Source organism: Bos grunniens, chromosome 5, assembly GCF_055505025.1.
Source record: "Bos grunniens cultivar Pamir isolate PY7600 chromosome 5, Bosgru_T2T1.0, whole genome shotgun sequence".
Taxonomy (NCBI): domain Eukaryota; kingdom Metazoa; phylum Chordata; class Mammalia; order Artiodactyla; family Bovidae; genus Bos; species Bos grunniens.
This window is the reverse complement of record NC_141169.1, coordinates 11,243,260-11,255,741: the sequence shown is the minus strand read 5'-3', so window position 1 is coordinate 11,255,741 and position 12,482 is coordinate 11,243,260. Positions and strand designations below refer to the sequence as shown.

Below are 12,482 nucleotides of genomic sequence, written 5' to 3'. Positions count from 1 at the left end.
CTACAGGGGCAGAGTTGAATAATTGCAACAGAGGCCATTTGGTCTGTAAAGCGAATACTATTTACTCTCAGGCTCTTTACAGACAATGCCTGCCAACCTTTCAGAGCATTAAAGAAATAGGAAAGAGAGAATGGCTTTTAAGTTTGCATTCAGTTTAACCATTTGAGTTGCTTGACCCTCAGCTTGCAGTCTTCCTTGTACACAGTGTCCCAGATGGTTCTTGCTCTTTGCTCTCTCCAGTCCCCCAGAGGTAGACTACTGTTGCTTGGTTCTTGGTACTTGCTAGCCTGGTGGTGGGAGACAAAGGAGCTTCTCTGTTGTCCCAGCCCAGCCTTGGTCTCAGGAAGACCCTGTTCCCGAGTTTCAGGAATGGGCTTTCTCAGTGATCCTGTCTCTCCCCGGTCTACCAGACTAAACCTTTCCCTCATCCTTGGAGGGTCTTGGTGGGAGAGCTCCCTGTCCCTTCTTCAGTGGTAGAGGGCTGCTAATAATACTGGTATAAGATTGCAGAGTTAGCACTCTTTCCTGCCTCCCTCTCACTCCACCCTGGGGTGGGTGCATGTATGCATGCTCAATTGTGTCCAAATCCTTGAGACCCCATGAACTATAGCCCACCAGCCTCCTCTGTCCATGGGATTTCCCAGGCAAGAATACTGGAGTATACTGGGGGAATACTGCCATTTCCTCCTCCAGGGGATCTTCCCGACTCAGGGATCGAACCCGAATATCCTGCATTGGCAGGAGGATTCTTTATCACTGAGCCACCCGGGAAGCCCCCACCTTGGGGTAGAAGTGTTTTATCTGTCTCCTAGCTGTAATGGGTTTTTACTTTTACTCTTAACTGTGATCCATTCTTTCTCATCAGCTCCTAGTAAAAGTTTGTGAAAAAAGCGTGTGAAAGATTTCCCTGGTGGTCCAATGGTTGAGATTCTGCCTTCCAAAGTGGGGGTTGCCAGTTTGATCCCTGGTCAGGGACCTAAGATCCCACATGCCTCGCAGCCAAAAAACCAAAATATAAAATAGAAATATTATTGTAACAAATTCAATAAAGACTTGAAAAATGGCCCACATTTAAAAAAAAAATCTTGAACAAAAGAAAGTCTGGAATTATTCACCACTCCAGAGGTTTTATATTGTCATGTTAGCTCATGTTTGGACTCTCCTCAGGCAGTTAAACACTTTAGCTAATTCTCTTTCCCCACTTGTATGGCACCTAGTGTCTCTCCTGCCATGCTGGGTGTGAGCCTGGCTCACCTTCCCTCTTTGCTTGGATGAGTTTCTATACCTTTTACTATTACTGTTGTGCAAAGTTAACTCATCCTTATGTGAGCTGTAATTCACACTAACCTAACTGAGTAAGAAAGTGTATTCCCAGTTGGGGAGGTAGACTTTGAAAGCAGTTTTGCAGCCTGGTTAATATTTGGTATTTATTTGCACATCTGAGCAACTATTTGGTTAGGCAGACTGTCTTTATGTTGTTGCTCACATTTCAAATTAAAGTTCTATTTAGAGACTAATTTGAGTGAATCCGTAGTATGGCAGACCGAGCTAACACAGAACCTCTCCGATTACAAACATCAAGATGTGCCAGATAAAAATCTAACAATTAAAAAACTCTCTATAGTTTGGATTGCAAGTGAGAAAGCGTAATCTCCAGGTGCCAGGAATGAAAGGGGAAGTGAAGGCTGTAATGGCATTGATATTGAGCTGACATCTTGGCAGGTGAGGACAGAGGGAGATGAAGTGGATGCCAAGTGGTCATAGACTGAGAAATAAGCCCATGGCTAGGGACAAAGCAGGTACTGGAGGAAATATCTTAAATTTTCATTATACCCGTACCCTAAACTGTATTACTTAGCTTGGAGTCTGAATATATACCACTGAGTTAGTTCAGAACACTTTCTCTCAAGGAACTTAGATAAAATGAATCTAAGCCTAGGACAGACTAGAGGAAGTAAAATGAAAGCACTCTTAAGAAACATCCAGTCACACTGGTTTCTCATCAAAGAAATAATCCCTGCCAAATGGGAGCTCACAAATAAACATTAGAAACAAATGAGGAGAACATAGGAGTGAGTCAGTGCTGACAAGTCAGGGGGTGAGTGAGTTCTGTGTTTTGTGCAGAAGGAACAGAAATTCATAGAGAAGAATGGGAAATATAGAAGAAATCAGAAAGAGACCATAAACATATTTATAATGATTTAAAAGTGTACTCTAAAAAATAGAACTTATAAGGAAAGAATATGACACTGAAAAATAGTAAGTATGCTAAGAAAAAAGACTTTTAAAAAATAAAATGACATTAAATTATATTAAAGTTTTGAAAAACTTGAGAACTTCTATTTATAAGACCATTTAAACAATTTACATATAGGAAAATTAGCACTGTTTTGCTTTATCTGATACTACAGGCTTATATTAGAAATGACTGTGGAACCTGAATGGAAGCTATTGTCGGTTAAGTATCAAAACAGCCAGGAACTCGGGGTTAGCTTTATGTTTAGTTTTGATTTTCTGAAATGTGAAAGTGATCATGTCACTCTTTGCATTAAACTCTTTGGTGGCTTATCATTTTCCAACATTTTAAATATATCTTAATATGTTCTTAATTTTATGAACTGACCATATGCCAAAAATAATTTATGTATGGCCTTTCCTTTTTACTATGTACGTCCCAAATGCCTAGAACACAGCCTGGCACATTGCAGGTGTTTAATGAATGTTTGTTGAAGAAACAAACTCAGAGTCAGCACTGTTCTCTTTGTGGGGAGAAACTTTCCCTTCTTCTTCCTCCCTTTTCTTGGCAAATTCCTACTTGTCTTTTTAGCATTTGGGTTTCAGATTCCGCAGAGTCTTTTCTTGTTCTCTAAGACTAGTTTGGTTCCCTCTGTTTCATGCTTCCTTAGCAGTTTATAATGCCCTTTTGTGTGTGTGTGTTCAGTCACTCAGTTGTGCCTGACTCATTGTGGCCCCATGGACTGTAGCCTTCCAGGCTCCTCTGTCCATGGGCTTTTCCAGGTAACACTGGAGTGGGTTGCCATTTCCTACTCCAGGGGATCTTCCCAACCCAGGAATTGAACCCACGTCTATTGAATCTCCTGCATTGGCAGGAGGATTCTTTACATTTGAGATATCTGGGGAGCCCGCCCTTTTGTAAATTCACTCAGGTACTCACTCCAGTATTTCTTGAGTGCCTACTAAGTCTTAACTCCTGTTCTAGGTCCTGGGGATTCAGCAGTTAACATAGACATAATTTCAACTCTTGTGAAGCATATATTCTAGTGAGGTGAGGGTGGAGGGCGGACAAGACAAACAACTGAGTACATAGTACTTTCTATCATTTTAAGTCATATGGAGAAACATAGGGCAAGGAAAGTAGGGGTGGATCTGAGGAAGTCCTCCTGCATTAGATATTAGTAAATAAGGAGTTTTCCCTGAGGATAAGTGGAGAAAAGTGGCCCAGGGGAAACGGCAAGGGTAAAGGCCTTGAATGAATAATATTCTGAAAGTATTTTAGGAAAAGCACTGAGGCCTGGTATGCCTGGGGCAGTCAACAATGGGAAGGGTAGAAGTCCATGAAGATAGAGAGACTTTTGGGCCTCCAGTTTTTTTCGGAGGGGGCGGGGGGTGAGGGGGCTTCCCTGGTGGCTCTGATGGTAAAGAATCTGCCTGTAATGCAAGAGACCTGGGTTCCATCCTGGGGTGGGAAAGATGCCCTGGAGGAGGAAATGGCAACCCACTTCAGTATTCTTGCCTGGAGAATCCCATGGACAGCAGAGCTGGCGGGTCACAGCCCATGGGGTCGCAGAGTCGGACACGACTGAGCACGAACTCGCACTCGGACAAGTGGTGTCGTTTTAGTTGTCACAGTTACCTCTGAGACGGGCAGGGCGGAGGGAGAAGGCGCAGGGTGTGGGCTCTGCATGGGGAGTCCTCGGAAAGCCAGGTGCAGCCCCAGGAGCAGCCGCGAGGCGGCGCCAGGCCGCTCCCGGAAGTGCGGCCCGAGGCTGGGATTCGGGATTGTCGGCCCCGGCAGGCCTAGCCTCCCGGCGGGTGGGCCCGCGGACAGGCTAGAGGGGCTTCGCATTGGTCTGGGGCCCGGGGCCTAGCCTGGTGGCGCCCATCTGTCTGAGGACAGTGTGGTTGTCCCAGCCCAGCCTAGCCCCCGCGGCAGAAGGTCTGCCAGCAGCAGTTTTCAGAGCTGCCAGCGTGGTTGGGGCAGGGTCCCAGGCCGCCCGGTCAGCACGCAGGTGCTGTAGGTAACCCGCCGCCATGCGGGGTGACTGCGGCCGCTGAGGGCCGTCTGGCCGCCTTAGGTTAGACTGTGGCGTGGACGAGCGAGCTCCGGAGCGAGCGCTGCAGGTAGGCCACAGGCCCTCCGCCCAGCAGAGCCTGAGGTAGGCCACGGGCCCTCCGCCCAGCGGAGCCCGACGCCTGCTGTTTTGAGGACTTTGACTTTTATTCTTAAGATGATAAAGCTACAGGCGGTAGGGTTTTTAGTTTGAACGGGCTCTCGCAGCTGTGTTGACAGTAGGGGTAAAAGGTAGACGGGGAGATTAGAAAGTTATTAAAAGAATCCGTCCATATCAAAGATGATGGGGGTTCAGATCTGGGTAGTAACAGGAAAGGTAGTGATAAGTGGTCAAATTCTGCACTTGCTAGGAAGACTTAGCCAGCAGGATTTGATGAAGGCTTGATTGAGTATAACGTGTAGGAGAAACAAAGCGGTTAATAGAGAATCAGGTCTTTGGTTTGAGAATCAGACAAGATGCCATTTCACCTGATATTGAAAAGACTCTAGAAGAACATAGAAGGGAAGGGGTTACATCCAGGAGAAATACCGAGTTTGGACTTGTAGAGATATCTATTAGACACTCCAGTGGAGAGTTTGAATTGGCAGATGTATATAAAACTCTGGAGCTCAAGAGAAGAGGCCAGGATGGAGATACAAATATGGGAATTATCAACATATAGATGGTATTTTGCCTTGAGAATCCCAGGGACGGGGGAGCCTGGTGGGCTGCCGTCTATGGGGTCACACAGAGTCGCACACGACTGAAGTGACTTAGCAGCAACAGCAGCAGATGGTATTTAAAGCTGTCTGGGATCTGTCTAGTCAAGGCTATGGTTTTTCCAGTAGTTATGTATGGATGTGAGAGTTGGACTATAAAAAAAGCTGAGCACCAAAGAATTGATGCTTTTGAACTGTGGTGTTGGAGAAGACTCTTGAGAGTCCCTTGGACTGCAAGGAGATCCAACCAGTACATCCTAAAGGAGGTCAGTCCTGAATATTCATTGGAAGGACTGATGTTGAAGCTGAAACTCCAATACTTTGGCTACATGACGTGAAGAACTGACTCATTTTAAAAGACCCTGATGCTGGAAAAGATTGAAGGCGGGAGGAGAAGGGACCGACAGAGGATGAGATGGTTGGATGGCATCACCAATCAGTGGACATGAGTTTAAGTAAGCTCCAGGAGTTGGTGATGGACAGGGAAGCCTGGCGTGCTGCAGTCCATAGGGTCACAAAGTGTTGGACACGATTGAACAACTGAACTGAACTGAAAGGCATATGGAGGATGTAAAGATGTGATGTTTGATGACTCAGCTCTGGGTAATTATAACACTTAAAGGTTGAGAAGATGTGGAAGCACCAGCCAGGGAGGAAAACTAGAGAGAGGTGATCAGAAGCCAGGTAAATAAAATCTTTTAAGAAGACGGAAAGATTTATCTATGTGAAATGGTATTAATAACAGGTGAAGTAAGACATTGTCTGGGAATTGACCATTGTGGTTAGCAGTGTGAAGGTCACTGATGGTCCTGACACTTGGTTGAAATAGTGGTTGAAATAGTGGTAAAAGCTTCATTGGTATTGGCTCAAGAGAGAATAAGAAGAGAGATGTTAGTGACAGTATGGACAACTTTTTTGGATAACTTTTGCTTTCAGAGAAATAGTATAGTAGTAGCTAGAAGGAGATAAAATACTCAGCATGCCTGGAACTCCTGTGTCTGTAAGAATGGTAAGAACTACACTGATAACTGTGTCTATTTTATTGACTGCTTTTTGCCTGGTGCCAATGCCTGACCAAAAGCAAATGTACAACTAATTATTTCTTGAACAATAAGTACCATTTCGGTTAAAATTGTAATTAAAAAATTGTAAGGTTTAGAAGTATTTTCAGGAGATGTTACTTTTTTTAAATTGGATAAGAATATGTATTTTGACACTGGTTAAGAAATGAAGTGATCACAGGTAATGTGATCATTCTACATCTACTTACCAATTTCCTATCTGGCTTAGTTAATGCTAAGTACCACATACCACCTTTATTTTAGGAAAACAGTGCAATAATGACAAATTAATTTGCTAAAAATATTCAGTGCAGGTACTTTGGCCACCTCATGCAAAGAGTTGACTCATTTGAAAAGACTCTGATGCTGGGAGGGATTGGAGGCAGGAGAAGGGGACGACAGAGGATGAGATGGCTGGATGGTATCACTGACTCCATGGACGTGAGTCTGAGTGAACTCCGGGAGTTGGTGATGGACAGGGAGGCCTGGTGTGCTGCGATTCATGGGGTCACAAAGAGTCAGACACGACTGAGCGACTGAACTGAACTTTATCTAGAGTACAGTTTTTTAAATCATGGAGACAAGAAAGGAAATACATTTTTCTTTAGCATAGTTGCTGCTGCTGCTGCTGCTGCTAAGTCACTTCAGTCGTGTCCGACTCTGTGTGACCCTATGGACAGCAGCCCACCAGGCTCCGCCGTCCCTGGGATTCTCCAGGCAAGAACACTGGAGTGGGTTGCCATTTCCTTCTCCAGTGCATGAAAGTAAAAAGTGAAAGTGAAGTCCCTCAGTCGTGTCCGACTCTCAGCAACCCCATGGACTGCAGCCTACTAGGCTCCTCCATCCATGGAATTTGCCAGGCAAGAGTACTGGAGTGGGGTGCCATCACCTTCTCCATAGCATAGTAGAGAAACCATTAAGTCTTTAAAGAGATGTTCATAGTATCAGAGTTGTGTGTGAAAGGTTGATTCGTTGCTAAATGATGGTATGCATTTATTTGATGAAACACACTTATTTGGTTTGAAGATGAGCAGTTATAGTACAGTAGATCCTAGGCTTGACATACGGTGAACTACAGAGATGAGTGAAGTCATGGAAGATAAGATTAAACATGTAGGTTGCAGTGAGAGGCGCTTAGCTTTGTTTGATGGGTAATCTAGAACAAGGAAATTTAAAAAAAATTTTTTAAACTTTTGAGCAGGGAAGTGAAATCATCTGAGCTGTATATTTATTGGTTAGTTTGAAAATTGGCTGCAAGATTTAATATACGGGGAAGATGAATGCTTTACAAACATAACTCTGGAAGATTTTATTGGATGCTCTTTGAAAAACTTTCCATGGTAAAATGAATTAGGAAATATTGGGTTTCCCAAACATCAGGCTAAACAAACTGAAAGATGTTTCTTTAATGTGTAGCCTTTAAGATACTTTGTGAATCTACAAATTGTATGGAATATGCAGATCATTCAGTTCAGTTCAGTCACTCAGTCATGTCCGCCTATTTGAGACCCCATGAATCGCAGCACGCCAGGCCTCCCTGTCCATCACCAGCTCCCGGAGTTCACTCAGACTCACGTCCATCGAGTCAGTGATGACATCCAGCCATCTCATCTTCTGTCGTCCCCTTCTCCTCCTGCCCCCAATCCCTCCCAGCATCAGAGTCTTTTCCAATGAGCCAACTCTTCCCATGAGGTGGCCAAAGTACTGGAGTTTCAGCTTTAGCATCATTCCTTCCAAAGAAATCCCAGGGCTGATCTCCTTCAGAATGGACTGGTTGGATCTCCTTGCAGTCCAAGAGACTCTCAAGAGTCTTCTCCAACACCACAGTTCAAAAGCATCAATTCTTCGGCGCTCAGCCTTCTTCACAGTCCAACCCTCACATCCATACATGACCACAGGAAAAACCATAGCCTTGACTAGACGAACTTTTGTTGGCAAGGTAATGTCTCTGCTTTTGAATATGCTATCTAGGAACTCTTTATTCCAGGAACCCTGTTATTCTTTGAAACAGTTGACAATTTTGGACTGCCGTCATTTTACCGTTGTAATCTGAATGAGCTTACATGAATTTGACAAGGAGTTTTGAGAATGGAAAAGAAGGAAGAGATAATGATAGGCATGCCTTATTGACTAATAGGTGGTGAGAATGGGAGAGGGAAAAAGTCAAAGGGGAAATGTAGGTCCACAGCCTTGATGAGCTTAGCTTAGCCCCTAGTGAACTTTAAGATGCTGGAAGACAACCAAGAGTAAATTGGGGTTCCTCTCCCCCGAGAATACTTTTATTGTCTGAAACCATAGGTTCATGATTGTAATGAAAAAACGTAGCAACACACTATGCAGCACACTTGAAACCGATATAATATTGTAAATCAACAATTAAATTAGGGCTTTAACCTGGAAGGCTTGATTCAAGGCTGGAAACAAGTTTTAGGAGCGCAGATACCATGTAGCATATAGTGCACGAGGATAATCTTGAAATGAGTAGAGCATGAGTTAGGGATACTGAAGAAGTATAGCTGCAGGTTTTTTTCCTTTTTTTTTTTCCCCCAGAAAAATAATGTGGGGTACGGCCAAAGACTAGTTTTAGAAAAAACACAGCAGCAAGTACTTGAAAGTAAGCATCATTTTCAGTATTTAGACTGAGATATAAAAATATAACCTATGTAAAACCTGTTTTTATTCTTAGCATATTAATTCCCCATGTCAATAAAGTGTGATGCTTCTTTCAGAAATCCTGCAGGATGTCAGTTAAAATCCTCTGCATACTTGGGTAGTCGGTATATTGTGGTAAGCTGGAAACTCCTTACTTTTTCAGCTTTGTCGTCTGTCCATTGTGTCCGTATAAGGAGTACTGTCCTAGGTTTATGGCTCCTTTCCTTGACGTTCTCACGGGTCTGCCTTTGGGCCTCCTTGTGAGCCTCTCAAAGAAACACTTGTTCTCTAGAACTATGCTGTCGATACTTACAGATGTATCATGGAAAGTCTAGGAATTTATAAAATGGTTGTGAAAGGCTGAAAAAGTATCAGAAATAAAACCTTTAAAAACTCAGAAAATTGAGATTAAATAAACTACAAAACACAGTATGTCATTTGTTGTATTAATATCCTTTGCATAATTGCATCTGCCTGCATTTATGTTCAGAAGGAGGTGCACATAGCAAAACATGTAGATGCACTCTCAAGGTCAGAATGTGGAGTTTGGAAGAAAAATATGGAGCAGACGGTAAGCTCATAGGAAAATTAAGTCAGCCAGCTCTCCCCAGATGGTCATCTTTATACTGGTTTTTTTTGTAGTTTGCGAATTAGGCACCTGTGTTTTCTTCAACTCACTCTGTGCCATGTGAATTCTTACATTTGACATTTAATTGCAAATAAAAACAATAAGTTCTGATTTTTTCCACCAAAACCCCCATGTTTTTAATTTTTTTTCTTGAAATGAAATAACACTTATTCATATTTTGGAATTCCTAAAATGCTTATTTGAATTTTACAGGTTATTGCCTGGTATGATAGTGGTTCAACTCACATAAATCATTTCTTTTTGCACTTCTCAGGACACTGGCTTGAGTAACTTTTAAGAACTGTTCAATTGTGTATGTATATATAATTTTTTTTCTGTAGAATATATTTTTAAAGGAAATCTATGGTTCATGACAAAAATAGCTGTACTGATTTCATATCTAATTTAGTTTAAAATGTTCCTGGATTGTGACAGTCTGATGTTAAGTACCGTCTAATCTCATATATAAGAAGAACATAATGCCTTTAAATACACAATGATTTTCAGGTAAACAATATGTTTTTCTCAGCCACTGCTTTCAGACTTCTATGGCATTTGAACTGGCATTCTGTTATTGAAATGTCAGATAAAAATAGTAACGCTACCTCTATCCAAGCTTAATAAACCAACACAATTTCCTCCTTCTTTTGCTTCATTTATATGCAGTAATAAGTGTTGACATTGAGATGCGTGTAGGAGAAAAGGATTCCTAAGAGAGACATGTTTATCTTTTTCCTTTCCCATTAAAGATATCCTTGATAAATGTCCCGAAAGTAGTTTGTTTAAAGCATTATAAGAATGTGATGATGTTCTTGCACCTGAGTTAAGGTATTCAGTGTATATATAATTAAAGATAAAATAAAACTACTCAGGAAATTATGGCAGGTGTGGCTTGTGTTAATGACACTTGAAAAATAATGCCTTTAAAATTAAACTTTTTAATGTAAGAGTAGCTTGTTTTGCATTAAAACATGTGAATTCATACTCAGATTTAAGTATTGGGATATTATCTTATTCAAAAGATAAAACAAAGCTAAGCTTATTTAATTTTCTCTGAAATAGAACAAAACCGGGCTATTTCCTATAAATTCAAGACCTTGTTGAGCAAGTCATTTCAAGTTTATTGCATTTGCCTGTTTGTTTTGAGGTCAATTAGATCCTAATGACTCATGAACTAGAAAAGGTACAGGTATAATTTTAAGGGCATCTAATGGTCTAATGGTCTATGGAGAAGGAAATGGCACCCCACTCCAGTGTTCTTGCCTGGAGAATCCCAGGGACGGGGGAGCCTGGTGGGCTGTCGTCTATGGGGTCGCACAGAGTTGGACATGACTGAAGTGACTTAGCAATGGTCTATGGGATTAATTTTTTTTTCATCTGACAAGAAAATATTGTTATTTTAGTCTAATATGAAGTTGCAGCATCTGTTTTTATCCAATTAAATGTTTTATTTGTGAATTTTTAACTCCTCATGCTTAGAGTCTGCATCCCAACCTCTAAATTCCGTCTCCTAGAACTTCCTTAGAATTACAGTTGAAAAATGTTTCCGATCCATTTTCATACATACAGCAGTTAAATTCTGGTTACAGAGTCAGTGGAGCGGTCTTTTTGTGCAGTGTGTTGAATAGCATTATATAAGTCACCCCTACTCCAAAATGTTTCCTCCATCTCTGGACGTGTATTTTCTTTGGGCTCATTTGTTTATTCAGTAAGTATTTAATAGTACCTGCCTTGTTAACAGCCTTCAACTGGGCATGGACAGCAAAGAAGAACAGAACCAATCATGGTTCTTATTTTCCTGAAGGTTACAATCTACAGGAGAGGAGTAGTGGTCAAATAATCCTGGAGATAAACATAAAATTATAATAATGATAAGTACTAGGAAACAAAGATGGACTATGAAAGAACCATGGCACAGAGTAGGCATTTAATAGTAGGTACTTCATATTTGTTGGCTGGATTAATGAAAAATAATTGAATGAAAGGGATGACATGGAGAATTATCCTAGAGAAAGCTTCCCTGAGGAAGTTATATTTGACCTGAGATCTGAAGCATAATCAATCAATCATTCAGTTGGTAAATAGTATAGGAAAGAGAGTTTCAAACAAAGAGAAAAACAAGGTTTTGTGGCAAGATGGACCATGGCAAATAAGAGAGTGAGCCCGTAATAAGAGTTCAAAATAGAACATGGTGCCAGGAGACACTGGAGTGATTAGTCTTCATTCACAGACAAAATGATTATCTGTGTAAAAAATCCTACATGTATGCATGCTAAGTCACTTCAGTGGTGTCTGACTCTTTGTGACTTTATGGACTGACTATACAGCCCACCAGGCTCTTCTGTCCATGGAATTCTCCAGGCAAGAAGACTGGAGTGGGTTGCCATATCCTCTTCCAGAGATCTTCCTGACCCAGGGATTGATTGAACCCACGTCTCATGTCTCCTGCGTTGGCAGGCAGGTTCTTTACCATTAGTGCCACCAAGGAAGCCTTCTAAAATGAATAGATGACTTTAGTAGGTGAGAAGATGTAAGGTTACCAGGAAAATATCAATTGTATCTCTATATAGCAGCAGTGAGCAATTGAAAACTAAAATTCAAAAACAATATTTATGATAGCATCAAAATCATGAAATACTTAGAGTCAAATTTAACACAATTTGTGTAAGAACTGGATTCTAAAACATACAAAATGTTGCTCAGAGAACATAAAGATTTAAATAGAATGGTATACGATGGTCATGTGGTTAGGGATTCAACACTTTAAAGATGTCATTTTTCCCCAAATTGTTACACGGTTGTAACACAATCCCAGTTAAAATGTTAGTGGTTTTTTTTAATTGATGATTTAATTGTAAGATCTATATGAAAATACAGACAGGATAGAATAGCAAAATTGAAAACCGAGAACAAAGTTGGAAGGTTTATGTTGCTACTTCATATCATAACTTGCTATAAAGATATAGTAACCAAGATGATTTTAGTATAAGTATTGATATGCCAAGCAATGAAATATAGGATAAAGGTCAGAAATAGGCCCACAAGTGTATAGCCAATTGATATTCAATAGTTGTGCTGGGGAAACTCAATGGAGAAAGGCTAGTCCTTTTAGTAAGTGGTACTATAAGAA

At 41.3% G+C, this 12,482-nt stretch overlaps 1 protein-coding gene across 6 annotated transcripts in view; it reads left to right on the top strand.

Moving 5' to 3' along the window:
• LIN7A (lin-7 cell polarity scaffold A) overlaps nucleotides 1–12,482 on the top strand; it is a 322,471-nt gene that overhangs the window by 15,381 nt on the left and 294,608 nt on the right. Inside the window, exon 1 of one of the 6 annotated variants that reach the window (XM_086398864.1) lies at nucleotides 2,110–2,259. The exons of 3 other annotated variants lie outside the window; for them this stretch is intronic. In XM_086398864.1, coding sequence (XP_086254990.1) covers nucleotides 2,244–2,259 — 16 coding nt within the window. In that variant the 5' untranslated portion in view covers nucleotides 2,110–2,243. Of the gene's footprint in view, nucleotides 1–2,109; nucleotides 2,260–3,980; nucleotides 4,363–12,482 lie in introns of those variants that run through there. 2 more of the 6 variants (XM_086398867.1, XM_086398866.1) reach the window with 2 other exon arrangements.